General features: G+C 40.8%; 3 protein-coding genes across 5 annotated transcripts in view; 2 read left to right on the top strand and 1 right to left on the bottom strand.

Moving 5' to 3' along the window:
- The window catches only part of CDNF (cerebral dopamine neurotrophic factor), a 32,144-nt gene extending 16,089 nt beyond the window's left edge, over positions 1–16,055 (bottom strand). The window contains exon 1 of the mRNA XM_066279628.1: positions 15,743–16,055. Within this exon, the coding sequence (XP_066135725.1) occupies positions 15,743–15,857 (115 nt within the window). The 5' untranslated portion in view covers positions 15,858–16,055. The remainder of the gene's footprint in view (positions 1–15,742) is intronic.
- A 166-nt stretch (positions 16,056–16,221) lies between these two features.
- Positions 16,222–26,745, top strand: part of HSPA14 (heat shock protein family A (Hsp70) member 14) — a 35,493-nt gene continuing 24,969 nt past the window's right edge. For both annotated transcript variants that reach the window (XR_010731868.1, XM_066279251.1), the window contains exons 1-5: positions 16,222–16,376; positions 17,354–17,434; positions 17,511–17,593; positions 25,600–25,648; positions 25,783–25,888. Coding sequence is in view for 1 of the 2 variants with exons in the window: in XM_066279251.1 (XP_066135348.1) it covers positions 16,320–16,376; positions 17,354–17,434; positions 17,511–17,593; positions 25,600–25,648; positions 25,783–25,888 (376 nt within the window). In the remaining variant the exon portion in view is untranslated. The remainder of the gene's footprint in view (positions 16,377–17,353; positions 17,435–17,510; positions 17,594–25,599; positions 25,649–25,782; positions 25,889–26,745) is intronic.
- On the top strand, positions 17,379–23,658 carry MSANTD7 (Myb/SANT DNA binding domain containing 7). 2 transcript variants are annotated; one of them, XM_066279253.1, is made up of 4 exons: positions 17,379–17,434; positions 17,511–17,593; positions 19,568–20,293; positions 20,807–23,658. In XM_066279253.1, exons 3-4 carry the CDS (start codon positions 19,735–19,737, stop codon positions 21,325–21,327), a joined length of 1,080 nt encoding a protein of 359 aa, XP_066135350.1. In that variant the 5' UTR covers positions 17,379–17,434; positions 17,511–17,593; positions 19,568–19,734; the 3' UTR covers positions 21,328–23,658. The 2 variants fall into 2 exon arrangements, with proteins under 2 accessions (XP_066135350.1, XP_066135349.1); XM_066279252.1 differs by having other exon boundaries at positions 19,568–20,299.

Genomic DNA, 26,745 nt, shown 5'->3' with positions numbered 1-26,745 from the left:
AGGAGAAGAATGCTTTCCCATGTTGCTTTCTCAAATGGAGCAAGCAAGCCAAGAAGAAAACAGAGGTTGGAAGCTTATAGTGGAAAACAATAGCTTTAATATTAGAAAGAGAATTCTAGGGAAACAGAGTAAGAAAAATTGGAGAGGGCATTTTGGTTCTCTCTATCCTTCTTAGTAATTTATGATATTAATTAAAACTGGGTAATGTGCTCTATCCTCCAGGCCCCCAATAACCAGGTGTCTTATCTATCTGTTGGGCAAATGGGGCAAGATCTATTATATAAATCACTCTAATATTAAACACCTAAAGTCATTTAAATTATGTACATTTAATATATTAACTTATTCAATGAGTAAAACTTTGTCAAGCACTTTCCATGTATGAAGCACTGTAGAATTACTAAACAATGCATTTCAGAAAGGAGACAAAAATCCAGAAAAAAGGATGAAGTTGTAAGAAATAAGGATAAAAAGAAGAAAATGGCAAATGGGAGAAAAATTTAACTAATAATTAATTGTAAAAACAATAATAATGAATATGTAAGCATATAATCATTGTTAAAACCCAAATACAAGAAAATCCTAATGCTTAGGATGACAAATAAAGAAGAATGCGACTTAAACTTCCCAAGGTCCTTTGTCATCCAGAAGGAGAGTAGCAAAACATTATCATTAAGTCATATTAATTTTTAGGCAATTAAGCATGTTAAAAATGTAAGCGTTAATTTCTTTAAAATGTGAACAAGACTAAAGTTAAATCAGTATTGGTGAAGAGCATGGGAAGGGATTTTAAAAACTTTATCCATCCACTAGAAAGCAGGAAAGAGAAAAAAGAATAAAGAAAAAGCACACGGCCCTGGCCCGTTGGCTCAGTGGTAGAGTGTCGGCCTGGCGTGCAGAAGTCCCGGGTTCGATTCCCGGCCAGGGCACACAGGAGAAGTGCCCATCTGCTTCTCTACCCCTCTCCCTCTCCTTCCTCTCTGTCTCTCTCTTCCCCTCCCGCAGCCAAGGCTCCATTGGAGCAAAGTTGGCCTGGGCGCTGAGGATGGCTCTGTGGCCTCTGCCTCAGGCGCTAGAATGGCTCTGGTTGCAACAGAGCAATGTCCCAGATGGGCAGAGCATCGCCCCCTGGTGGGCGTGCGGGTGAATCCCAGTCAGGCGCATGCGGGAGTCTGTCTGACTGCCTCCCCGTTTCCAACTTCAGAAAAATAAATACAAAAAAAAAAAAAGAAGAAAAAGAAAAGAAAAAGCACAAAAACCTTTTTTTTAGCCTGACCAGGTGGTGGCGCAGTGGATAGAGCATCAGACTGGGATGCACTGGACCAGAACTGGGATGTTCGAGACCCCAAGGTCGCCAGCTTGAGCACAGGTTCATCTAGTTTGAGCAAAAGCCCACCAGCTTGAACCCAAGGTCGCTGGCTCCAGCAAGGGGTTACTCGGTCTGCTGAAGGCCCGCGGTCAAGGCACATATGAGAAAGCAATCAATGAACAACTAAGGTGACACAAGGCACAATGAACTGATGATTGATGCTTCTCATCTCTCTCTGTTCCTGTCTGTCTGTCCCTGTCTATCCCTCTCTCTGGCTCACTCTCTGTCTCTGTAAAAAATCAATAAAATAAAAAAAAAAACACCTTTTTTCTAAACCCACAACATTAACTGAGAGAAATAAAATCCAAATATATCATTAATTACAATATACATAAATGTTAAAAATAGAACTGCCTTATGACTCAGCAATTTCACTTCTGGGTATATTTCCAAAGAAACCCAAAACATTAACTCAAAAAGATATATGCACCCTTATGTTTATTACAGTGCTATTTATGATAGTTGACATGGAAGCATCCCACATGCCCATCAATAAATGAGTAGATTAAAAAGTAGTCGTACACACACACACACACACACACACACACACACACACACACTGGAATATTGCTTGGCCATAAAAATGAATAAAACCATACCATTTGTGACAGTATAGATGGACCTAGAGGATGTTATGCTTAGTGAAATGTCAGACAAAGAAAGACAAATACCATATCATCTCACTTATATGTGGAATCCAAAAAACAAAATAAATGAACAAACAAAATAGAAAAAGACTCATAGATACAGAGAACAAACTGATGGTTGCTGGGGATGGGAGTTGAAAGACTAAGTGAAAAGGGTAAAATGATTTACAAAATAGTCATGGGGATATAAAGTACAACATAGACTATAGTCAATAATATTGTAATAACTAGGTATGGTCTCAGGTGGGTACTAGAATTGTCCAGGGCATTAGTTCGTAAATTATATGTCTAACCACTATGCTATACACCTGAATCCAAAATAAATAATGTTGAATGTTAATTTTAATTTAGAAAATTTAAAAAACACTGTTTTATACATTTCATCTGGTTTTCTAGTTTATTAATGAAAGAAAAGTAAATATAGTTTCTGTTATGCCATCTGATCTAGAAGTAGAAATCTCCATTCATTTTGATTTTTGTCTTGGGAAATAGATGTTAATATGTAATGAATTGATTCTTATTGTTTTTAAATGAGTTAAAAATAATTTTGAAATTTAAAAAATAATATAAAAATAAAAATATATGTCAGAAAATTTCTATCCAAAACCTGATTTCCTATATAAAGCTTTACTAGGTATAACAAAAATCATAACTAGTCATAAAATAAATAATTTACCAGAAACATAAAATAATTTTTAGCAGTGTACACCCAATAACATATCCTGGCAATATAGGAAATCCTGACAGATTTATAAGAAATTGACATATTCATACCTCGGTAAACGGTTTAACACTTTCTCAGTAATTATTTATTCAAATTGACCTAAAGCTAATAAGGGCATTAAATGTTTGAACAACACTATTCATAAATTTAACCTAATAACATATGTGGAATACTTCCTACCCAAATTATAAAATTCATAGTTTTTAAGAATATGTACAACATTTATATAAACCTGCCGTGTATTCAGCCAAAAAGCAAGTCTAAACAAAGACCCCAAAAACTGTGTCATAACAGACCACATTCTCTGAACATAATTAGAAATCAATAATAAAAATTATATAATCAAACCAGTATCTGTCCCCCATATCCTGGATATTTTCAAATGTAAACTTCTAAGTCATCTGTGAATCAAAGAATTAGTAATGCAACTGTACAATTTTTAGTACTTAATTCCTTTAAAGTACTATCAATACATAGAAGAATTAAGGGGCCCTAACCAGTGGCTCAGTGGATAGAGCTTCAGCCCGGTATATGGATGTCCTGGGTTCTATCCCCCCATCAGGGCACCTATGAGAACAAACTGCCTGCTTCTCCCTTCCTTCCCCTTCTCTCCCTCTTCCCCTCTTGCAACCAGTGGCTCAGTTGGTTTGAGTGTTGGCCCAGGGTGCTGAGGATAGGTTGGTTGGTCCAAGTGTCAGCCTCAGGAGCTCAGGATAGCTCCATTGATTGGAGCATCAGCCCCAGATGGGGGTTGCTGGGTGAATCCTGGCCGGGATGCATGTGGGAGTCTGTCTCACTATCTCCTCTCCTATCACTTAAAAAAAAAAAAAGGGTGGGAAGCACACATAACTCTAAAATAGGCATTTTCCCTGAAAGGGGTGGGAAAAATAAAAAAATAAAAGTGTTAGAATTAACGGCAACTATTTTAATGAAAAGAATGGTAACAAATATAACAAAATATTAACATTGAATCTAGATGTTACATATAGAGATTATACAAATATTTTTCTGAGTGTTTGAAATGTTTCCCAGTGTATTTTAAAAACTCACCATACCTTTGCCTAACTATTAGCAAGAACGCAAAAGGGGAAAATGACATTTGAAAAATATAATAGAGCCATCTGCAGAAAAAGAGTACAAGTTTTTAAAAAAGATAATGATAAAATGTTTAAAATCAGGTTTGTGAAATTATTCAACTTATAAGAAGGCTAGGAACATTACTTTCAACAGTTTCATCCACACCTTCCAGAACTAAAGTTAGTTTCTGTTAACTGCTCTAGCTTCATTTTGGAAAAGAAAAAGAAGGGGGGAAAAAGACACCAGATTAGTGGGTAGTACCAGGAGTAGGGGAGAACTGATACCTAAGTATATTATGTATGTTATATTGAATTAAGACTTTTACCGGAATTTCTTGAATATTTTGTATACTATCTCATTGTTTTATTCTTAATGTTGCCCCAAATAAATTAGTTCCCAACACCACACTCAGTAGGCAGTGCTTGGGCTCTGATGTCAGCCTCTCTGGGTTTAAATCCTGGCTTTACTACCTACTACCTGTGAGACTTTGGGCCTTTCATTGTTGAATCATCTCTCAGTCAAATCACCATTCTTTTGAAGGTATCAGTCTTTATTCTCTGGCTGGGTTTAAGTTGTCCCTTTTTTCTCTGTGTGTTTTCCAATTCCTTTATTATATGATTAGATATTGATCAGATATTTTTATTTATACCATTTGGAGCATATCAGACTTCCCAATCTGTGGATTGATGGCATTCATTGATCTGGAAACATGAGCTATTCTCCTCTCCTTCTGGAGGGCCAGTTAACCTATGTTGGAATGTTTCCCTTTATCCTCGTTGTACTTTTATCTTTCTTAATTTTTTTTTGAGAGGAAAGGAGAGATTGGCATCAATTTGTTGTTCCACTTAGTTGTGCCATTTATTGCTTCTCATATTGCCCTGACTATGGCTCCAACCAGTGAACTCGGTTTTCCAGGATGATGCTCTATCCACTGCACCACTATATTTTTTCTCTTAAGCTCTCAGAAATTTCTTCTTCTTCTTCTTCTTCTTCTTCTTCTTCTTCTTCTTCTTCTTCTTCTTCTTCTTCTTCTTCTTCTTCTTCTTCTTCTTCTCCTTCTTCTTTTCTTCTTCTTCTCTCTTCTCCTTCTCCTTCTTCTTCTTCTTCAAGTTGAGAGGAGGAGAGATAGAGAAACAGACTACCACATGCATCCCACCCAGATCCACCTGGAAACCCCTGTCTTGGGCTGATTTTCTGCCCATCAGGGGCCATGCTTACAACAAAGCTATTTTTAGCACCTGACACAAAGGCTCAAAGGAGCTATCCTCAATGCCCAGGAATATGCGCTTGAACCAATCGAGTCATGGATGAAAGAGGGGAAGAAAGAGAGAGACGGGAGGGTGGAGAAGCTGATGGTCACTTCTTCTGTGTGCCCTGACCAAGAACTAAAACTAGGACATCCACATGCCAGGCCAACACTCTACCACTGAGCCAATCAGCCAGAGCCAGATTCCTTCTTGATAATTACTTCAATCTTCTAACTCACTAAGTCTTTTCTCAGTTCTGTTTAATCTACTGTTGACTTTATTAATTTATATTTGTAGAAGTTTTGTTTTTTTCCAAATATGGTTAGACTTTTATTAATAGTCTTCTGTCCTTTGTTTATATCTTTAATCCCTTTCATTATTTCTTTAACCATGGCAAACATTTTATATCCTCTCCCCCATAATTCCAGTATCTGAAGCCTTTTCAGGTGTGCTTCTTCTATATCTTGCCTCAACTGGCTGTCACGGCGCCCTTCTTCCCCATGGGTTCGTTGTTTTTCTGAATGTAAGCTTTACTTCTTAGAACTTTATTTGTGGGAATTCTTTGAGAACTAGGTGGAATGTAGATTCTTGTAGGTAAGACTGGCATTTGCTGATACTTGCTTGAACTTCCTTTAAATTAAATTCTCAATTTGAGGTGTTTTGAACCACCCATGAAATACAAATTTGGGCTTCAGCCTATATGTGGGTTAGCTTGTGATTATCAATTACCTGGAGACATTTTTGTTTCCTCTGTTAGTAAAAAGTTCAAGTAATACAATATCTTTTAGTCTATAAAGATGGTAGTAGAGTTGTACTTATTTTTCATTACCTTTTATAATGAAGGTCTAGCTCTGGAGTTCCTAATTAATTCAGAGGGGGGGTAGCATTTTAGTATCACAGTTCTAACTTGGGAGAATCCTTGGCTTTGTCTTTATTCTCTTTGTTTACCCAAATCCATGAAAACCTAAGTATGGGTCATAGGGTAGCAAGTAAATGCCCTCAAGGCAAAAGTCAGCTTCAAGTCTCCTTTTACTCGTTACTACTTTTATTTTGTTTTTGGTCTCTAGATATGCCTTACTAAATAGCATTTTTAATACTTTTTACATTTTTATTTTATCCAGTATTTTTAGTGTTTTCAGCTATAGGGCCAGTCATGTCATCTTTTAGAAATCATATTGACTTCTAATGCTATTAATAGGAACAGAATACTTAATGTGATTGTCAGTTTTTCATGGCATTAATAAATATTTATTGAGCAATTAGTAAGTGCCAGACTATATTCTAGGTTATTAATATTCAGCAATGAAGAGCAGAGGGAAAGCCCTTACCCTCAAGGATTATATTCTAATAAACAAATAAAAGCATCTTGTGGATATGAAGAAAAATAAACATGGTAAGGGTGACAGATGGTGACAAGGTACCAGTATTATTCTACACGAATAGTCAGGGAAGGCCTCTGGGATGAATAAAGTGGTATTCGAGCAGAGACCTTAAGGAAGTGAGAGAACTGCTTGGGAAGAACTGCCCAGGCTGGGGAAGAACAAGTGCAAAGACTCTGATGTAGGCAGGCAGGTCTTTGGTGGGTTTACCCACCAGAAAAGGGGCCAGTGGGGTGGAAGTAGAGTGAACAAAAGGGAGGACAGGTCAAATGGGCAGCAGCATGCCAGGTCAAGTAGGGCCTTGCAGCCATCGTAAGGACTTTGAGTCTTACTCTGAGAAAAGAGGCCATTACAGGTTTTGAGTAAAGGAGGACAGTCATTTGACATTATTTTGGTAGTTTACCTCTGGAGGCTGTCTGGAGAATAGATAGCTGGGATGCAAGAATGGAAACAGGAAACTGGTTGGGGGGTTCTGAAAATAGTTGCATAACTTGGACCAGGGTAGTAGCATTGAAGGCAATGAGAAGTGGTTGGATTATTTAAGGAAGGGGCAAAAGAATTTGCTAATGGATTGGAGGTTGCATGTTGGGGAGGGAGACACAGAAATATAGACAGACAGATAGACAAATAGGAGGTGAGGATGACTCCAAGGATTGTGACCTGAGAAGCTGGAGAAGTAGAGTTGCCATTAGCAGAAGTGGAAAGACTGCAAGAGAAGCAAGTTTGTGGAGACAAGCAAGAACTCAGTATGGCATGTGACACTTGAGATACTTCTAAATATCTGTGATGGTTAATTTTATGTGTCCAGTTGTAAGGTGTTTTTGAATGAGATTAACATTTAAATTAGTAAACTTTATGTAAAGAAGATTGCCCTTCATATGCGGATAATCCTCATCCCATCAGTTAAAGTCCTGAATACAACATAAAAAACTACCTCCCCAAGCAAGAAGGAATGCTCCAGCAGACTCTCTTCAGACCCACTGGAACCATCAGGACTCCTGGGTCTCCAGCCTGCCAGGCTCCACTGCAAAATTTGGATTTCTCAGCCTCCATCATCAGGTGAACTAACTCCTTATAAAATCAATCTCTCTTTCTCTCACACCTATTAATTCCATTTCTCTTGAGAACACTGACTAATACAATATCCAAATAAAAACAGTAAGAAGCAGCTGGACATGTAAATTTGGATTTCAAGGGTAAGGTCTACATACCTAAATTTGTAGCACATTAACATTCAAATGGCATTTAAGAGATAAGACCAAAGCAGGAGACATGCAGAAGAAACATAGTCCCCAGTCCCAGTCTAGTGAACTCCATTGTTTAGAAATTGGGAATATATAAAAGAACTAGAAAAGATTGACAGGAACATCCAGTGAGGTAGGGTAAGAATGAAGAGTGTATTACCAGAAAACAAGAAAGTATTAAAAGAAAGAGAGAAAGAGAGAAAGGAAGGAAGGAAGGAAGGAAGGAAGGAAGGAAGGAAGGAAGGAAGGAAGGAAGGAAGGGGAGACTAATCAGCTGTGTTAAACGATACTGACAGAATGTGGAAAATTAGATATTGCCAATATGAAGTCTGCTAAGTTTAATTAGCAAATATATCAAGTATACAAAGGAGACACCTCCTGTAATGATCAGTGCTTCAAGTTAGCAGAAGCTATCATTAAAGGTTCTCAGTAACCTCTAGTTTACATCTTCCTACAAAAGAAACCCAATGTTCCAGTGCCTCCTAGTTCTTACACTATTCCCACAATATACTTTTATGATTTCTAGACCTCAGCTGTTGTTCTGCCAATCTATTACATAGATGATGAAAGTTGGGAATTCTAATTTGTACTTTTAAAGATATACCTTTGACTCACTAACAGTTATATAAAATTTTATTGCAACATATATGAACACTTTTGTTCAACAAAAGTAAGTACCTACCTTATGCCTTGCATTATGGTAGCCATGGAGATGACATGGTGAAAGAAACAGTCTTGACTTCCAAAAAGTGCACATGTGGAGGAGACCAAAACAATTACTGAATGCTATGAGAAGTGCACTAGATATGTGGGGAAAACACGAGGAGGCACCAAACTGGGGGAAAGTGGGAGACCACTGGAAGATATTAAATAAGTAACATGATAACACTGCCAGACTAAAGAGGAGAAAGAAAGGCAGGAAGGATGCTACTGTTGTAGGTAAGGAAGATAAAAATGATTAATGTCCTTAACTAGGCAGTGGAGCTGCAGAAGAGTCAACCAGAAGGTAATGGAAATGGACACAGTGCCTGATGAGCATAGGCAATCAGGTAGAAAGAGATGTCTAGTCTAGCATACCAGGCCAATACTGACATCATAAGCATATCAGGTTTTGGTGACTGATAAGCGAGGAGATGATTGTGGTTTGTGACTGTTGAGTTTGAGGTATAAGATATCTAAGTGGAATGTTCAGTAATCAATTGGATTAGGCCCTGACAGTTGGCTCAGTGGTAGAGTGTCATCCTGGCATGTGGACGTCCTGGGTTTAGTTCCTGGTCAGAGCCCATAGGAGAAGAGATCATCAGCGTCTCTACCCCTCCCCTCTTCCTCTATCACTTTCTCTCTCTCTCTCTCTCTCTCTCTCTTTCTCCCCCTCCTGTAGCCAAGGCTCAATTGGAGCACATTGGCCCTGGGTGCTGAGGATGGCTCCATGGCCTCCGCCTCAGGTGCTAAGAAGAGCTCAGTTGCCAAGTAATAGAACAATGCCTCAGATGGGCAGAGCATCACCCCCTAGTGGGCTTGCTGGGTGAGTCCTGGTTGGGGCACATGCAGGAGTCTCTCTGCTACCCCTGCTCTCACTAAAACAAAGTAAAAATATACTGCTCACAAAAATTAGGCAATATTTCAAAATGAATATGAAGCGATAAAAAAGAAGCATTTGATCTATTTTTATTAAAGAAGAACATCAGAAAAGCAAATGACGAGTCAAAGAAAGTAGTTCAATCATGCAAATGAGAAGCAAAACCAACTTTTATTTCATTGGTGGAAATACACTATACAAAAGGCTGAAAGTACCGGAGTATCTGCACGTTCCCTGATCCTCTAATATTTGTAAACAGTGTGCAAATAAAAAATAAAAATGAGGTGGATCAGATATATAAACATTTGGGATTAATCAGACTATAGTTAGTGGATTCTGATTATACTGAAGAGTGTGTAGACTGAGAAGAGAGAAGAGCAGAGTACAGAATTCTGGAAAATTCTAATACTGAAGCCATGGCTAAAAAATCAGAAAAATAACCCTGGCCAGCTGGCTCAGTGGTAGAGCATTGGCCCAGTGTGTAGAAGCCCCAGGTTCAATTCCCGGCCAGGGCACACAGGAGAAGTGCCCATCTGCTTCTCCACCCTTCCCTCTTTCCTTCTTCTCTCTCTCTTCCTCTCCTGCAGCCAAGGCTCCATTGGAGCAAAGTTGGCCCAGGCGCTGAGGATGGTTCCAGTTGCAACAAAGCAATGCCCTAGATGGGCAGAGCATCGCCCCTTAGTGAGCTAACCAGGTGGATCCTGGTTGGGCACATGCAGGAGTCTGTCTCTCTGCATCCCTGCTTCTTGCTTCAAAAAAAAAAAAAAATGAATGAGAAAGATACCATGAACACGTGAACACGGAGTCAGGAAGCACAAGCAAGACAAAAGCACTGATGCCATCAAGAAAATTTCTGAAAAAGAATGAAGTCAGTGGTGTTCTAAACCAGTGGTCCCCAACCACCGGGCTGTGGACCGATACCAGTCCGTGGGCCATTTGGTACCAGTCCGCAGAGAAAGAATAAATAACTTACATTATTTCCATTTTATTTATATTTAAGTCTGAACGATGTTTTATTTTTTTTAAATGACCAGATTCCCTCTGTTACCTCCATCTAAGACTCTCTTGATTCTTGTCTCGGTCATGTGATATGTTGCTGCTAAAATTAAAACCCATAAACTAGCAAAATGAGTGAAAAACAAAATTCCATCGAAAGTTTTTTTGTGAAGTGGAAAAGGGCCAGTGAGGAGACAGAAGAAGAACCTACAACCTCGAAGAAAAAGAAGGCTTCATTTAACAGACAATACCAGGAGTCCTACTTGAAGTATGGATTTATTGCAACTGGTGATTCTCCACACCAAGGCCACTCTGCATAATATGTGGCGACCGGCTAAGTAATGAGGCAATGAAGCCCTCAAACTTCTTCGCCACTTGGAGACCAAGCACCCTACTTTAAAAGACAAGTCTTCTGAGTATTTCAAAAGAAAAAAGCATGAACAAGAAAGACAGAAACAATTACTGGTGGCCACTACATCAATAAATGCGAGTGCACTGAGAGCATCATACTTGGTGGCTAATCGTATTGCTAAGGCTAAGAAGCCATTCACCATTGGTGAAGAATTGATCCATCCAGCCACTAAAGACATTTGTTGTGAGGGCCCTGGCCGGTTGGCTCAGCGGTAGAGCGTCGGCCTGGCGTGCGGGGGACCCGGGTTCGATTCCCGGCCAGGGCACATAGGAGAAGCGCCCATTTGCTTCTCCACCCCCACCCCCTCCTTCCTCTCTGTCTCTCTCTTCCCCTCCCGCAGCCAAGGCTCCATTGGAGCAAAGATGGCCCGGGCACTGGGGATGGCTCCTTGGCCTCTGCCCCAGGCGCTAGAGTGGCTCTGGTCTCGGCAGAGCGATGCCCCGGAGGGGCAGAGCATCGCCCCCTGGTGGGCAGAGCGTCACCCCTGGTGGGCGTGCTGGGTGGATCCCAGTCGGGCGCATGCGGGAGTCTGTCTGACTGTCTCTCCCCGTTTCCAGCTTTAGAAAAAATACAAAAAAAAAAAAAAAAGACATTTGTTGTGAACTTCTAGGAGAGGCTGCAGTTAAAAAGATAGCACAGATGCCTCTTTCAGCTACCACCGTCACACGGGGCATTGAGGAAATAGCAGAGGACATTGAATCACAATTGTTGGACAGAATTAATAAATCACCGTGGTACGCTCTCCAGGTTGACGAATCTACAGATATTGACAAGGCAATGCTACTTGTTTATGTGCGTTATCTTTATCAAGAGTATGTGCATGAGGATATGTATGTGCACTATCATTGCCAACCAAAACCACAGCTGCAGAACTATTTCAATCGCTAGATGACTATATATCAGGAAAACTGAAATGGTCTTTTTGTGTCGTCATATGCACAGATGGAACTGCTGTCATGACTGGAAGAATATCTGGTTTAACTACTCGGATTAAGGAGGTTGCACCTGAATGCAAGTCTATGCATTGTGTCATTCACAGGGAAATGCTGGATAGCTGAAATATATCACTGGAACTTAACAGCATATTGAATGATGTCATTAAAGTTATTAACCACATCAAAGCACACGCCCTTCATTCGCGCCTGTTCAAGCAGCTTTGTGAGGAAATGAACGCGGAGCACAGACACCTTCTCTTATACACAGAAATTATATGGTTATCCCGAGGGAGGTCCCTGGCCAGAGTGTTTGAATTACGAGAGCCGCTGCAGAGATTTCTCTCAGAAAAAAAGTCACCGCTAGCAGCACATTTCAGCGACGAGGAATGGATCGCAAAACTCACTTACTTGTGTGACATATTTAACCTCCTCAATGAACTCAATCGGTCACTTCAGGGGAAAATGACAACTGTCTTCAAGTTGGCAGATAAAGTAGAAGCATTTAAAGCCAAACTGGATTTGTGGGGATGATGCGTGAACAGGGGTATATTTGACATGTTTCAAACATTCACGTGAATTTTGGAAGAGACTGAGCCCAAGCCTTCATTGTCCCAGCTGGAGCACGATCACCTGTATTTGCTTTTAAAAGAGTTTGAACGCTACTTCCCAACCACAAAAGACCCACAAATTGCCAAGGAATGGATCCACGATCCATTTGTCAACAGACCAGGTGAATCCAGCGTGTCTATGCAAGAGGAGGATTAACTACTGGAGATCGCAAATGACGGTGGCCTTAAAAATATGTTTGAGACTACAACTCTGCCGGTGTTCTGGATTAAAGTCATGGCAGAATACCCTGAGATCACCACAAAAGCACTAAAAACCCTGTTGCCATTTCCGACATCCTATCTGTGTGAAGCGGGATTTTCTGCAGTGACAGCAACCAAAACAAAATTACAGAATAGACTGGACATAAGCAACACACTTCGGGTGTCATTGTCTCCCATTACCCCTAGATGGGACTGTCATGTTGCAGAGAAACAAACTCAGGGCTCCCATTGATTTAGCATTATGAGAGATAGGCTACTATCTCTCATTCTATATAAACATTATAATAAATAACCCTTAACTTACAATATTCATAACAATGGTGAGCTGTATTTTTCATGCACTTTATATTTGTTTTTGTATTATATCTTATTTTTAAGGCATGTTTAAACATTACTATAGCGACTGGAACGTGTTTGGAGGCAGAGAGGATGTTACTCATGTTATGTTGTTGGTGCGATGTTAAGAGGACGCTTCTAATAAAGTCGCATACGAGTACACAGTGGATTCATGTTTATTTTTATTGTCGTAGGTTCATGATTGGTAGCGAGCCTGAACCTATCATATTACATATTAATGTCAGACATGAAACGTTGTCAGAATAACAAATTTAAATACAGCCTGAATAATGAGGACATGCTCATTCCTCCTTTAATTTAGCCCAATAAATATTGTAAGTTCGACAATTATATTTTAAAATACCACAGTTTTTACGCCGGAAAGGCTGGTCCATGAAAATATTTTCTGACATTAAACCGGTCCATGGCCCAAAAAAGGTTGGGGACCACTGTTTTAAACCACAGAGAAGTCAAGATAAGAATGGAAATTTATTCCTTGGGCTTACATGAGGAGAATAATCTCACCATAAATCACCTAACAAATGAGTAATTTAAAGTTCCTTTCCTGTATTTATTGCTACAACCAATTAAACATTTTTTTATGTTGTGGACTTTTTTTTTATTAAAAAGCCCTATAAGCAAATTTATAATTATTTCAAAATAAAAAGTTCTAAAAGAGTCACAGAATACAATGCTTTTAAAGAGATCTAGAAATGTTTATATTATTTCATTAAGCCTCCCATCACCTAAAACAGTGCTCAGAAACATATTCACAGGGACCAGGCAATCAAAATAAATGGGTAAAGAAATCCCAGTGTAGAAAAGACAGAAACAAAACCTGGAGAGCAGATGTCCTTTCTAAAAGGAGCAGCCAGCCAATTCCCAATACATGGATGCAGAGGCTAGTCTTAACAGATCACATGTTTTTTTTAAGAAAAGGCAGAAATAGGCCCTGGCCAATTGGCTCAGTGGTAGAGAATCGGCCTGGCGTGTGGAAGTCCCAGGTTCGATTCCCGCCCAGGGCACACAGGAGAGGCGCCCATCTGCTTCTCCACCCCTCCCTCTCTCCTTCCTCTCTCTCTCTTCCCCTCCCGCAGCCGAGGCTCCATTGGAGCAAAAGATGGCCCGGGCGCTGGGGATGGCTCTACGGCCTCTGCCCCAGGCGCTAGAGTGGCTCTGGCCGCAATAGAGCGATGCCCCGGATGGGCGGAGCGTCACCCCCTGGTGGGCGGGCTGAGTGGATCCCCATGGGGTGCATGCAGGAGTCTGTCTGCCTCTCCCTTTCCAGCTTCAGAAAAAAATACAAAAAAAAAGAAAAAAGAAAAGGCAGAAATATTAATTTTTAAGTCTTTTGATTTTAAATGTAGCCAATTGATTTAAATGTTTTTCAAAATGCTTTGTGAACTTTCAATAGGTCCCAGGTAGCTCATGGACTATCAGTTTCTTACCTTTACCTTAAAGTATGTATAATATAGCATTTTACTAATGATAAAGACTCATATGCAGCAAGAAAGCCAGATCTAGAATCTGGTTCTTCTTATTCTAAAACTAGTATTTCCTTTGCCAGTGATTCTTTTGTTTTCTTCTTCTTCTTCTTCTCCAAGTGAGATGAGGAAAGATAGAGAGACAGACTCCCTCATGTGCCTTGACAGGGTCTACCCCTACTCTGGGGCCATGCTAGGAAGGGAGCCGCTCTACCACTGAGCCAACTGGCCAGGGTCTTGCTTGTGATTCTACAATTTCTTTATCTAACAAAGGAAATATTCACCCAGGTTAGTCAGACATGCAAAAATCACAACGTGCTGTAGTAAATTCAGGAAAGATGGCATAAACTTCACATTTAATTAATACAGATACTCTGGCTTTTCTGAAATGTTTTTAGGTAGAAGCTCCAGAAAATAAACTACTGATGACTAATCAATTGTTTATTTCTCACAAATTCTGCTTTAAATGTATAGGACACAACTGTAAGCTATTTTTAAACAAAATTACAACTTAACAAATGTCTGTATCTATATAAAGTTTTTAAAAATTACATCAGGTAGATATTTTTAGTTTCCGGAGAAAAGTTTAATTATTGCAGGTCTGAGAGAATACTGGACTCAAATCTCAAAGCTTTATTACAGACTATCCCTACTCATTTATTCAACACATAACTGTGATTTTACAATTTCCTATTAAGTAATGATAGATTGCAAGCCTACAGAAGGGTCTGGATACACATTTACATTATTTCAATAAATGAAACACGAAGGTAAGTGATACTACTTCAGGAAGAGGAAGCTAGTGTAGCTAATTATCTTTCCTGTTAATAGTCATCTAAAGGAGATATCACGCTGATTTTGCCGGAACGAGGTAAGTCTGCCACAGAGCCAGCGGAGACGTGTTCTTACTTCAAGTCCACAGCTGAGATACCGTGAACTGAAAAGGAATCGTTCTGTATCCCTCCTCTAAAGGAGTTAACATACTCCTTTGTAAAGCTACTTTTCCCTGTAATCATAATAAACATCAGTTATGTCCTTGTAGTCCTTAGTTAAGCCACCTCAACTCAATTACAGACACGTGTCACGTTTTATTTTCCTGTGGGGAATTGCAAATTGACTTGAACTTAACACATCTCCTGTGCAAGGAGAGGCAAATTCCGCCGGATAGGTGCGGCTGAATCAATTCGGTGCCAGGGTCGTCTGCTCTAGCTGCGTTTGCCCATGCTCGACTCCAGATCCAAACCCACCAGGCTTGACTGCGCAGTTTGTCACAGCAAGACCAGGAGGAGCGGCCTCAAGGTGTCAGCGGGCCCGACTGGAACTTCTGCCTAGGCTCGGGCGAAGGCGATAGGAAACCAGTGGCAGCGACCACGTTTCCTGAGTGAAACCTTATTTATAGCCAGTGCCTGAAGAAGCCAAAGACGACAAAAGCTGAGCTGCAGCGCAGTGCCACCGTCATGCAAGCTGGTCACACACCGCTCACCTTCACAGTCGGTCCCCGGCTGCCTCCCGGCCCCCTGGCCCTGCGCAGGCACCAGATTAGGGACCCAAAGCCCGGCGCAAAAGGCCATCATTGCGGCTGGACTCGCGCACCACATGTTGAGCGAGCAGCTCTAAAGGCCTCGGCCACCTGAACCCACAGGCAGCCCCGACGCTATCGCCGGACTCGGCTACTGGACGCTGCCAAGCAGAGAGAGCCCGAAGTTGCTAGGGCAAATGACGCAACTCAACCCACAATTTCCATTGGTTCTTACTAAAGGAGCGGAGCGAAGGAGCCTTTTCCTCTCCCATCTCAACTGGCGCGTGCGCGCTACAGCACACGCTGTGTCACTTCAGTAGGGTGGGGAGAGACGCACTAAAGCTATTCGTCGGCTCTCCGTGTGAGAGGCGGGACCTTCACGCTGATTGGTGATAACTAGCGAGGCCGCGGCGTTTGGACCGGACGCTGTGGGCGGGCGGGAACGTGAAGTCTCCGCGGTGCCTGATGGGGCTACTGGGAACCGGAGACTTGTAGCCAGTGAGGGACTACTCTTTACTGTTGCCGCCGTCTCTGCCGCCTAATGGCGGCCATCGGAGTTCACCTGGGCTGCACATCAGCCTGTGTCGCTGTCTATAAGGTGAGGAAATTGGGGGCTGGACAACGGGCCTAATGTCAGCTACCCCGTTCTCTGAGTGTGGGGCCAGGTCCTTTAGTTACCTACGGCGTTGTGAACCGCGTGTGTCCGGCCTAGGAACGTCGCGCTGGGAGGAGTTACTGCGGTGAAGTTTTGAGGCTAAGGGTCGGGTGGACGTGGTCTCGTTCCCTGCGCCCCCGGAAAGTCGGCTGCGCCCTGGCGGAGGATCGTGACGACGCCGGCGCGCGGGGTCCCAGGGACGTCAGGGCCGCGGGAGGCCCAGAGGGGTCTCGGGGAAGTCGTGGGCGCTGCTGGCCGGGGGTGGGGGTGGGGGCGGTCCCGGGGATGTCAGGGCCGTAGGAAACCCGCGGCGGTCTAGGGGAGATGGTAGCCGCGGTTTCTGGAGTGTAGGTATCTGGACGTTTGCCAGGAATGGGTGGGGTGGCCGCGATCTGGAATTGGAGCTGTTGATCCCGCGCAACGTGTGAAGCGAGTTAATGGTGCGTGGTCTACTGACTTGGTCTTTCTAGAAATTAAGAGAGTTTAACAAAGAGTTGTGGCCTTACTTTCAACAATGAGGAGGCGGAAGGTATAGTAATACTGAACTCCCCTGACACTAGTCTCGCGTTTAAATGTCAAATGGCCTGTAAGTCCATTCATCATATGTAGAAAAGGAATGAAAGGTGTATTTGCAGAGGAAGGAGGAGAAGTAGGAAGGATGGCCTAATAATAAGACTTGTCATTATTGGGTGTAGAAAAGTTATGTTTGTCCCAATAGTATTGACTATGCATAGAAGACAAAAAAAAAAAAAAAGGAAATTAATAGTGGCAATTAAACTTACTAGTTTAAAATATTAGTAGAGTCATTTTTCTTCCCACATATATGGCAAAGTAACATTGGCCCGCATATTTCTGAATGTGTCTAATGAGACTATACATTTCATTCAAAATAACTAATGTAGTTATGTACTTTTCTCCAGGATGGCCGGGCTGATGTGGTTGCAAATGATGCAGGTGACAGAGTTACTCCAGCTATTGTTGCTTACTTAGAAAATGAAGAGGTACTATTCCCCCTCATTTTTGTGCTTTGAAATAAGTAAAAAATTCCACGCATTGTAATATATTGCTCTTTTTCAGGTTGTTGGATTGGCAGCAAAACATAGTAGAATAAGAAATATTTCAAATACAGTAATGAAAGTAAAGCAGATCCTTGGCAGAAGGTATGGAATAAAATAGTATTTTTATGAATGGTAATGAAAATGTGTTTATACATTCTTAGCGCAATGTGGAGTGAAACTAGAAACACCATTTATTTTTTTGTTGTTTTTTATGACAGAGTCATTTCAAAGAGTACCCCAGTAGACTGGGTTTGGGTTTTTTGTTTGTTTTTAATAACTAGTGTTTAGTCTTCTCAAGGATGGGATTTACTCAGACATTTGTTTCTTGCTGGCAGGTCTGTTTGTATTGATAAATGCCAACATTCCTTTAGTTTTGACAGTTTGTATCGTTCAGAGGTGGTATTTGGACTTTGTACATTTTTATATTTTTTACTTGGGGAACTTCACAGATTCTGTGGGAATTTACAGAATTTCTTTACACTGCAGTCAATTTTTGCTAAATCTGTTACATTTGGTCATAATTTATGTAGACACTACAGTTTTCTTCTCAGGTCCTTCTGTGACACTTTCTGGAAACTAACTTTTCCAGTGGTTTACAAATTTAATCACTAGAGGAACAGCTTAATTAATATCTTAAGTAAGAATCAGGTTAATCATCTGTTGTAACTTTAATTAAAAGATTAAAACTCCTGCTTCCCCAAACTCATGTCTCCTCAAATTATAGATTACCGTAGTAATTAGGGAGTTTCATTTTCACTGGAAGAATAATGCTTGATACAGTGTTTTTAAGTTTTCAAAGGGCTTTCACATCTATTATTTTATTTAATCCTCTCAAATTCCTGTAAGCTTGGTAACCCTCCCCAATTATGGATGAGAAAATCAAGACACATAGAAGTTAGGTATTCTTAAATTTGTTAGGGGAGTGAACTAGATAGGACTAAAGTTCAGGAGTTCTAAGCCTTAGCCCGGGTTGTTGCCTTTATATGTTATTTGGTTGCAAATTTAAATAGAAATTTTCTTATGTTGATTTTAAGATAATAAATTTAATTTAATACTTATTTTTTATACATACAGATAATTTTTATTATCCCTTACCTGTGTGTAGTTAATCTGAACTTGACATTTTTTCTCCTTAGGATAGCAATTCCCTAAGCCAAAAACCATAGTATTTTAGAAAGAATTCAAATTTTTATGATAAATTAATTGGTGTCAGAGATGTTCAAATTATAAATTCTGAGAAAAAAGGAGGGAGTTACAGATGAATGTTAGCAGCCATGTTCTTTTTTATTGAATTTTTTATTTTGAGTATTGTAATACTGTTGCATAAAAAAAATATTGCAATAAGATGCTGCGTACAAGTGGATATACCACTTTCTCCCAATGATAGATAACATCTTGTAAAATTTTAGTGTGGTGTCACAACTAGATACTGGCATTGATAACAGTCAAAATATAGAACTTGTCCCTAGATCTGTCTACTGATAGCCATATTTGTTTTATGCTGCTGTTTGGGGGCAGGCGGTTAGAGTGATGATGTGGTTGTCTGCTATATTATGCAGAAAACTTTGTATTACTTTAAGCTTCCTTTTCTGGCCCTAAAAGTTATCTTTTAATGAAAGAATGCAATGGTGACTGACAGTCAGATGGGTAATACATAGTCACAGCATACTGCTGAGGCCAAGGTTAGTGAGGGATGAGTGCCCTTTAGACACACTGCCACACCATGGTCCTGCTAGCACTTGTCCAAAGTAAGCTGCCTTATGCTCCAGGTATTTTCCACCTCCGTCTGTCTACTTACAAGACAATGATGATTTTTACAGATACACAGTTGTACTAGATTTCAGCCTTGGAAGCATTCTGGCCTTGGTGGAGGAGCCAGTCCCCTTGTTTTCAAGTCAGTAAGTCCCTTTTTAGCCCCTGGTCCAGTGTCCATCCTGCATAAATTCCCAAAGTTGGGCTTTCTCAGTCTTGGCATCCTGCCTATTTGTGACCTACTTACAGGTAGCACTGCTTAACTTGCTGCCACAATTATCCTTATACCCTTCCTGTAACTCTCATTCCCCTGTGGCCTTCCAGCCAGAAATTTGGTCCTTGGACCTGGCTTCTCAGCAATTATCCCTGAAAGGGAAGAATCTGCTGGCTCCTGGATATAGACTGAAAGCACCCAGAGCTTCCCCTCGCCTTCTGATTTGCACCTTGCTGCCCAGGAGCTTTCTTCAGATAGCTTTCCTTCCCAGTTCACTATGGCCAGTTCCAATAGCAGTGCTGGCATCCGGTGGTCCAGACAGGAGACTCGAACTCTTCTCTCCATACTAGGCGAGGCAGAGTATATTCAACGCCTCCAGACTATGCATCATAATGCAGATGTCTATCAGGCTGTGTCTAAGCGAATGCAGCAGGAAGGCTTCCGCCGCACCGAACGCCAGTGCCGCTCCAAGTTTAAAGTGTTGAAGGCATTATATTTAAAGGCATATGTTGCCCATGCCACAAGTATGGGTGACCCACCACACTGTCCGTTTTATGATACATTGGATCAGCTTCTCCGGAATCAGGTAGTGACTGATCCAGACAACTTAATGGAGGATGCTGCTTGGGCCAAGCACTATGATCAGACCTCAGTGGCCCCTGACACTCCAGGGGAAGAGGGAACCAGCATTCTGAGAGCAAAAAGGACTCAGGCAGCAGCAGATCATCAGCCTGCCTTGAAAACAGTTGAGGAACCTGATGAGGATTGTCAACTGCGAGTCAGTGACCAGAGGCGAGAAACCAGTGACCTTGAGGACTCCTGGGATGAATCCTCAGGTGCAGGTAATTCCCAAACGTGAAGGACGGGGGTCCCAGAGTCACTTGGTTCTAAACAGCACTGTATGTTTGGATTATGTTCTTTTCAGCATCATCCCTGTTTTGGTCCCTTGCCCTTTTTAAAAAACCTAATGGTAAGATAAAGGGCTCCAGGTATTTAAAAGCTATGACCCTAGTTAGGTAAGGTATTACAATTCTTTAAACATAGAAGTACTTTTTAGAACCAAACTATTTTAGTGTTATTTATAATGGGTCCTTAGGCATTTGTGGATATAGAGTGGGTTGGATAATTAAGTAGAAAGGGCTCAAGAAGGTAAGGGGAGGTTTTGGAGGTAATACTTCAATGGGCTAGAATGTCCAGATTAAGAAAATGCATTTCTCCCAGTCCCTTTTGGAAAGAGGCCTTTCCAATAATGACCACAGTTTGGTAATTGTCTTTCAACTGTGCTGCTAGCTCCATGCATTCCCTGAGCAGGAATGTCCTCTCTGCAACATTGTTGCTTTGTTTTTCAGGGTGCTCTCAAGGGACCCCCAGCTACAGCAGCTCCCACCACCTTTTCAGAGGTGCAGTTGCTCCCTGTCAGAGCAGCCCCATGACCAGACTGGGTGTGTCCGGTGAGCCCAGTCCCTGCACCAGCCGAAACACTCCTGGGGTGGCCTCCACACAACAGCCTCCTCCAATGTCCTCCTCCGGAGTTCCTTATGTTTTTGGTGGGGTCAGGCCTTTGACCAACGAGCCCCCTCCAAGGTGGGCAAGACGAAGAAGGCGGTCAGTGGCCAGGACTATTGCAGCTGAATTGGCAGAAAACAGGAGGTTGGCCCGAGAACTTTCAAAGCGTGAGGAAGAAAAACTGGACAGGCTGATTGCTATTGGTGAGGAAGCCAGTGCTCAGCAAGACACAGCCAACGAGCTCCGCAGGGATGCCGTAATCGCAGTCAGACGCTTGGCGACAGCGGTGGAAGAGGCAACCGGTGCTTTTCAGCTAGGGCTTGAAAAATTGCTTCAGAGGTTAATTTCAAATACCAAAAGTTAGGAACTGATTATAAAAGGCTGTATATCCTGAACTGATAGAAGCCCAGATCCAGCACTTGCCTTTTGGTACCCTGGCTCTTTTTCCATTTCCTCAGAAAAAAGAATGGATGAGCCTAAATACTCAGAGGAGTAGGGATATCCGTGCTAGTTGCTTTTCCCAAACTTCTCCACTAACTGAAAGACTTCAGATATGTGAGAGGTGGCCTAACGGAAAACAGACGGAACCAAGTTCAGAGAGCTAGTTAGCCCAGGCTTTGTCACTGACGTGAGGCAGTTTAGTTTACCTCTCTACACCAGTTTCCTCATCAGTAAAATGGGAACTGGGTAACATAACAGTTCCTGACCTGCCTACCTCACAGGGTTGTTGTGAGGATCAAATGGCTAATAGATGTGAAAGGGTTAAAAGTTTAAAAGCACTATACACATGTGAGTAATTCACGTTTATGACCTTAGCCAACGTGAGGCGAGGGTGAGGTGCATTAGTTGACACGATATAGAATTATGGTTGTCTACCATGATTACCTCGTTGCTTGAATATTTGTTTAACTTGACTGCTTTCTGGAGTTTAAAGTCTTCATTTCTTTTTAATTCCTCTATACTCAAGACTACCATCAACACAACCTGTTGTATTTATACCTGTCTCTCATTTTCACTGCTGTGTCTAGGACATAGCTACTAGTAATCATTCAGTAGGCAAACCATCTTTCCTTCTATTTAATAGTCTCTATAAGGATATAATTCAGAACAGATAGGGAACCACAATTGTGTTACGATTCACATTAATATAATAAGATATTGGTTGTTTTATAAAATATTAAATATAAGTAAATTCTTTGCATTTCATCTTATTTGGGTCCCTTACATGCATAAATATACATCTTTAAGTTTGGGTTGCTATTTGAACATCATAAAAAGAATTTGGATATCAGTTTCCCAACTGCTTTTCACTAATTTCATTCTTTTCTGTTAGCCTTGTTTCTGTCTCGTGTTACAAAAGACAAGCCCTAGAAAACTTTCCTTCTAGGGAACTTTGCAAAGTCATTTTTTCTCACATGGTGCAGACAAAAGGTCACCTAGTTAGTGGCATATAGTGGAAGAGAACAGCTTTGGGGACAGTTGAAGGTAGTGTTAATAAAGACCACCAGACCACCTGTAGTAGATAACTTCTTTTAGGCACAAACTAAACAGATAGGTTCCGTTACCCCCCAAAAAACACACCCTTTGGGATGTAAACAGATGTTGAGCCATACTTTTAATTTAAAAAGTTTTTCTTCAATCTAGAGACAAAAAAACCATATTGGGAGAGGTTTTATATTTTGTAGGCTTGGGTGCTTAATGCTGGAAATACAAATAATTGAAGAAACAGAACAACAATGGAAACATACCTGGGACCATGAATAAATAGCAAGTGAGCTGCTCTGATGAGTGGGTGACAAATGTAGGGGCAGCTAGGGTAGCATACACTGAAATCTAGTTAGACCTCCTGGGTTCTACTGTCCCAGTTACATTGACAAATCATTTGAATTGTTTTAGGCCATTATATGGAGGGATATATGTCAGTTATTACTAGATAACACTAATGTAGGTAGGTAGACTTTTTGGAAAAACAGGCAAGTACTTGGTGAAGAATCTGTTAAGGGTAGCAAAATACAGAGACAAGGATATATTTGAGATAAGGGAAGTGCTAAACTGGAGTTAAACTTTGAAGGTAGGTAGCATTGTGAAAAGCTAATTGGTGAAGTAACCTTAATGTGGGAATAAAACTAAAGGTAAAGGTCTTAAAGAAGTAAACAGAAAAATAGGCAAAATATAGTTGAGAGGAAGGAAGTTGTAATAAGGGGACATTGTATGAAAGAAAGCAAGTCCAGAAATCCTGCCTAAGCTCTAGGCCCCACCATTACTACCTGTGTATCCTTAGGTGGGTCATATCACCATTCTGTAACTCAGGATCCTCCCCTATAAAGTGGGAAACTAGAAACTATGTTATCTACCTTGCAGAATGTTGTGAGGGTCAAATGAACAGAAATGTAAAAACGCCTTCACACATGGAAGGCACCATACTGTGACAGTAGTGAGAAAGACCTGTAGGACATCAGCGCTGGTGTGTGTGAGATCCAAGGACCTGTTCACTGTGCGAGAGACATTTAAGGAAAGGAGGAAGAGAAAATGGCATTGTTGTGGTAAAGGTGATACAGTAGTAGGATTGATGCTCTGCCTCCTAAAAAACATTGATGTAAATGAGGTGCTATGTATACCAGCCTCCCACCACCCTTTGTTGTTCTGTTGCATAATTAATCCTAATGTGGACAAATAAAGTTTTTCCTTGTATGTAGCTGTGGGTCAGTTCGCTACTTCCCGGCGCTATCCGTGATCATTTATTGTCGCCTGCATTCTCTGCTTTCTGCTTTTCTGCTAGCTAATCTCCAGGGTCTTGCCAATACGTGGTCCCAAGAGCTATGTGTGCTTTCTGCCTTCACATAAGTGATGCCCTCTTTGCATAGCAGTTGAGAAATAATTTTCCATTTCTAAGAGTTCTGTAAATTCCATAAAATATCCTTTCCCAGAAAATATTTGAGTGGTAGGTAGGCTACACATAATAGGATAAATTATCCTGATTGGCTTAAATTCTATTCTAAAGAAAACCGAGTAGTAAATATTGTGCACAGACTTTAATATTAGCGCAAAAAATTACTATGGGCACACTTTTATTTTCTTAAAATATTTGTCCAGGATGTAGTTTAAATATTGGGTTTAGAAAAGAAAGAAAGGAGGATTCAGTGAAAAGAATACTTAACTTTGCATTGAAGATCTGGATTCTGGCCATTACTGCCATCAGTTACCGTGTGACTTTGGGCAAACTACCTACTTATTTCCTCTCTACCAGTTTTTAGGTGATAGAGAAGAAAGTATGAGGAATTGGGTTGATTTTAAACCTCTTTGTCTTTATCTTATTTATAGAGAGTAGGTTCACCAGATGTCAGTGACCCTTCAGCAATTGGCCATTGTTAAGTTTTAGCTCTTATTAAACATTTAAGACTAGCTTTTATTAAACATTTAAGACTGTTCTCTGAACAGGATAGACACATCCCCTAGCACAGGGGTAATCAACCTTTTTATACCTACTGCCCACTTTTGTATCTCTGTTGTTAGTAAAATTTTCTAACTGCCCACCAGTTCCACAGTAATGGTGATTTATAAAGTAGAGAAGTAACTATAAAATTTATAAAGCAGAGTTACAGCAAGTTAAAACATATAATAATAATTACTTAACAAGTACTTTATGTCGGATTTTTGCTAAGTTTGGCAGAATAAATCTCGATAAAACAACTTACTATAGTTAAATCTATCTTTTTATTTATACTTTGGTTGCTCCGCTACCACCCACCATGAAAGCTAGAATGCCCACTAGTGGGCGGTAGGGACCAGGTTGACTACCACTGCCCTAGCAGGAAGGGTTTAGGGGAAGGATTTACTTCATCTTAATTTTTGGATGAATTTAAGCCAAGGATCAAACACTCCTATTTTTGCCCAAGGGGTAGAGGTACTTAAATCATACACCATCTTACTCCATGGCAGTCAAGTAAAGTGTGAACAACCACACCCTTTTAGAGAAGACCTAGGATCAAATACTGACTCTGCCCCTTAATAGCTTGTAAGTCATTGACCCTCTATGTACCTGTTACTGCTAAATTGATACCTGTCAAATTAACTCCATTTAGGTATTGTGAAGATCAAGTAAGGTAATAAATGTGAAAACATAGTCTGAATAAGTTGGTATTACTATTTTGAGCAATTTAACACAGTAATTTTTTTCACTGCCATGCACATTTATTTAGTACCCAGTTTAGGATATTATAGAGCGATCTATTTATAGTACTGATTCATACTTACGGTATTAGGCATGCTGGTTTGACCTTAATTTGCAATCTTACCTTCTTTGTCCTTTTTATCTCAGTGGTTGGGTCTTCAGGATTACAGATGTGAGAGTATATGACAAAATCATAAATCACCATCAAATGTATAGCATATCAATAGCAAAATCAGGACAAGTTTACTTTCAAAAGCAAAGATTAACACTTTGTTAATAGAGCATTGTAAATACCCATACATTTAATCCTATCATCTGAATACTTGAAGTTTTTAATATTAAGCAACTTAATTTTGTTTATATTTTTGTGTTTGTTCAGTGGTTTTGAAAAATAGAGTGTTTTTTAAAGCTTACATATGAACAATACTGATTTTAATACTTAACTATCTTTATCTTTATGGACAGCTCTGATGACCCACAGGCTCAGAAATACATCACAGAAAGTAAATGTTTAGTGAGTATGGTTCTATTATTACTTCCCTATTATACTAAGTAATTGCTAAGGTGCTAACCTATAATGTTGGTTTGGAACTTTGTATTTTTATTATAATTATTCCTTATTTAACACACTTATAATTTCCTTTATAGGTCATGGAAAAAAATGGGAAATTACGATATAAAATAGATACTGGAGAAGAAACAAAATTTGTTAACCCTGAAGATGTTGCCAGGCTGATATTTAGTAAAATGAAAGGTATTGAGCCAAGGAGAAAATCTTTTAAGAGTTGACCTTTAAAAGTTAGATAGGCCCTGGCCGGTTGGCTCAGCGGTAGAGCGTCGGCCTGGTGTGTGGGGGACCCGGGTTCGATTCCTGGCCAGGGCACATAGGAGAAGCGCCCATTTGCTTCTCCACCCCCACCCCCTCCTTCCTCTCTGTCTCTCTCTTCCCCTCCCACAGCCAAGGCTCCATTGGAGCAAAGATGGCCCGGGCGCTGGGGAGGGCTCCTTGGCCTCTGCCCCAGGCACTAGAGTGGCTCTGGTCGCGGCAGAGCGATGCCCCGGAGGGGCAGAGCGTCGCCCCTGGTGGGCGTGCCGGGTGGATCCCGGTCGGGCGCATGCGGAAGTCTGTCTGACTGTCTCTCCCCGTTTCCAGCTTCAGAAAAATACAAAAAAAAAAAAAGTTAGATATGTTTTCTTGTCCTGGGGAGAATCAGGTGATTGAGCAGATTAGCAATAAGGACACCTAAACTCTGTATCTGACTGGGCCACTAATTGGCCATGTGACCCTGGTTAAATGACTTACTTTCCCTGACTTTGGTTTCCCTATAAGTAATGTAAATGGATTGGACTAGATTAGAATTTTCAAAACTTCCTAAGATGAAGTGGTCAAATGCAATGAAGAGCGAATATTATATCTCTCTCTTTAAGATTGACAGTACACTGTCAACAATATTTAGGCAGTGAGTAGGTCTGGTTTCATCACCACTTCAGGTGAGGGCTGGAGCTAAGTGATGCATTTTTTTGATCCATTTAGGAAATTTTGGAGTAGATTATTTATAAAGCTCACATTACCTCTGGAATTATGTTTTGAACTTGTAGGATATAAGGCAT

This window comes from Saccopteryx bilineata, chromosome 5 (assembly GCF_036850765.1).
Source record: "Saccopteryx bilineata isolate mSacBil1 chromosome 5, mSacBil1_pri_phased_curated, whole genome shotgun sequence".
Lineage (NCBI taxonomy): Eukaryota > Metazoa > Chordata > Mammalia > Chiroptera > Emballonuridae > Saccopteryx > Saccopteryx bilineata.
This window is presented reverse-complemented; position numbering and strand designations above follow the sequence as displayed.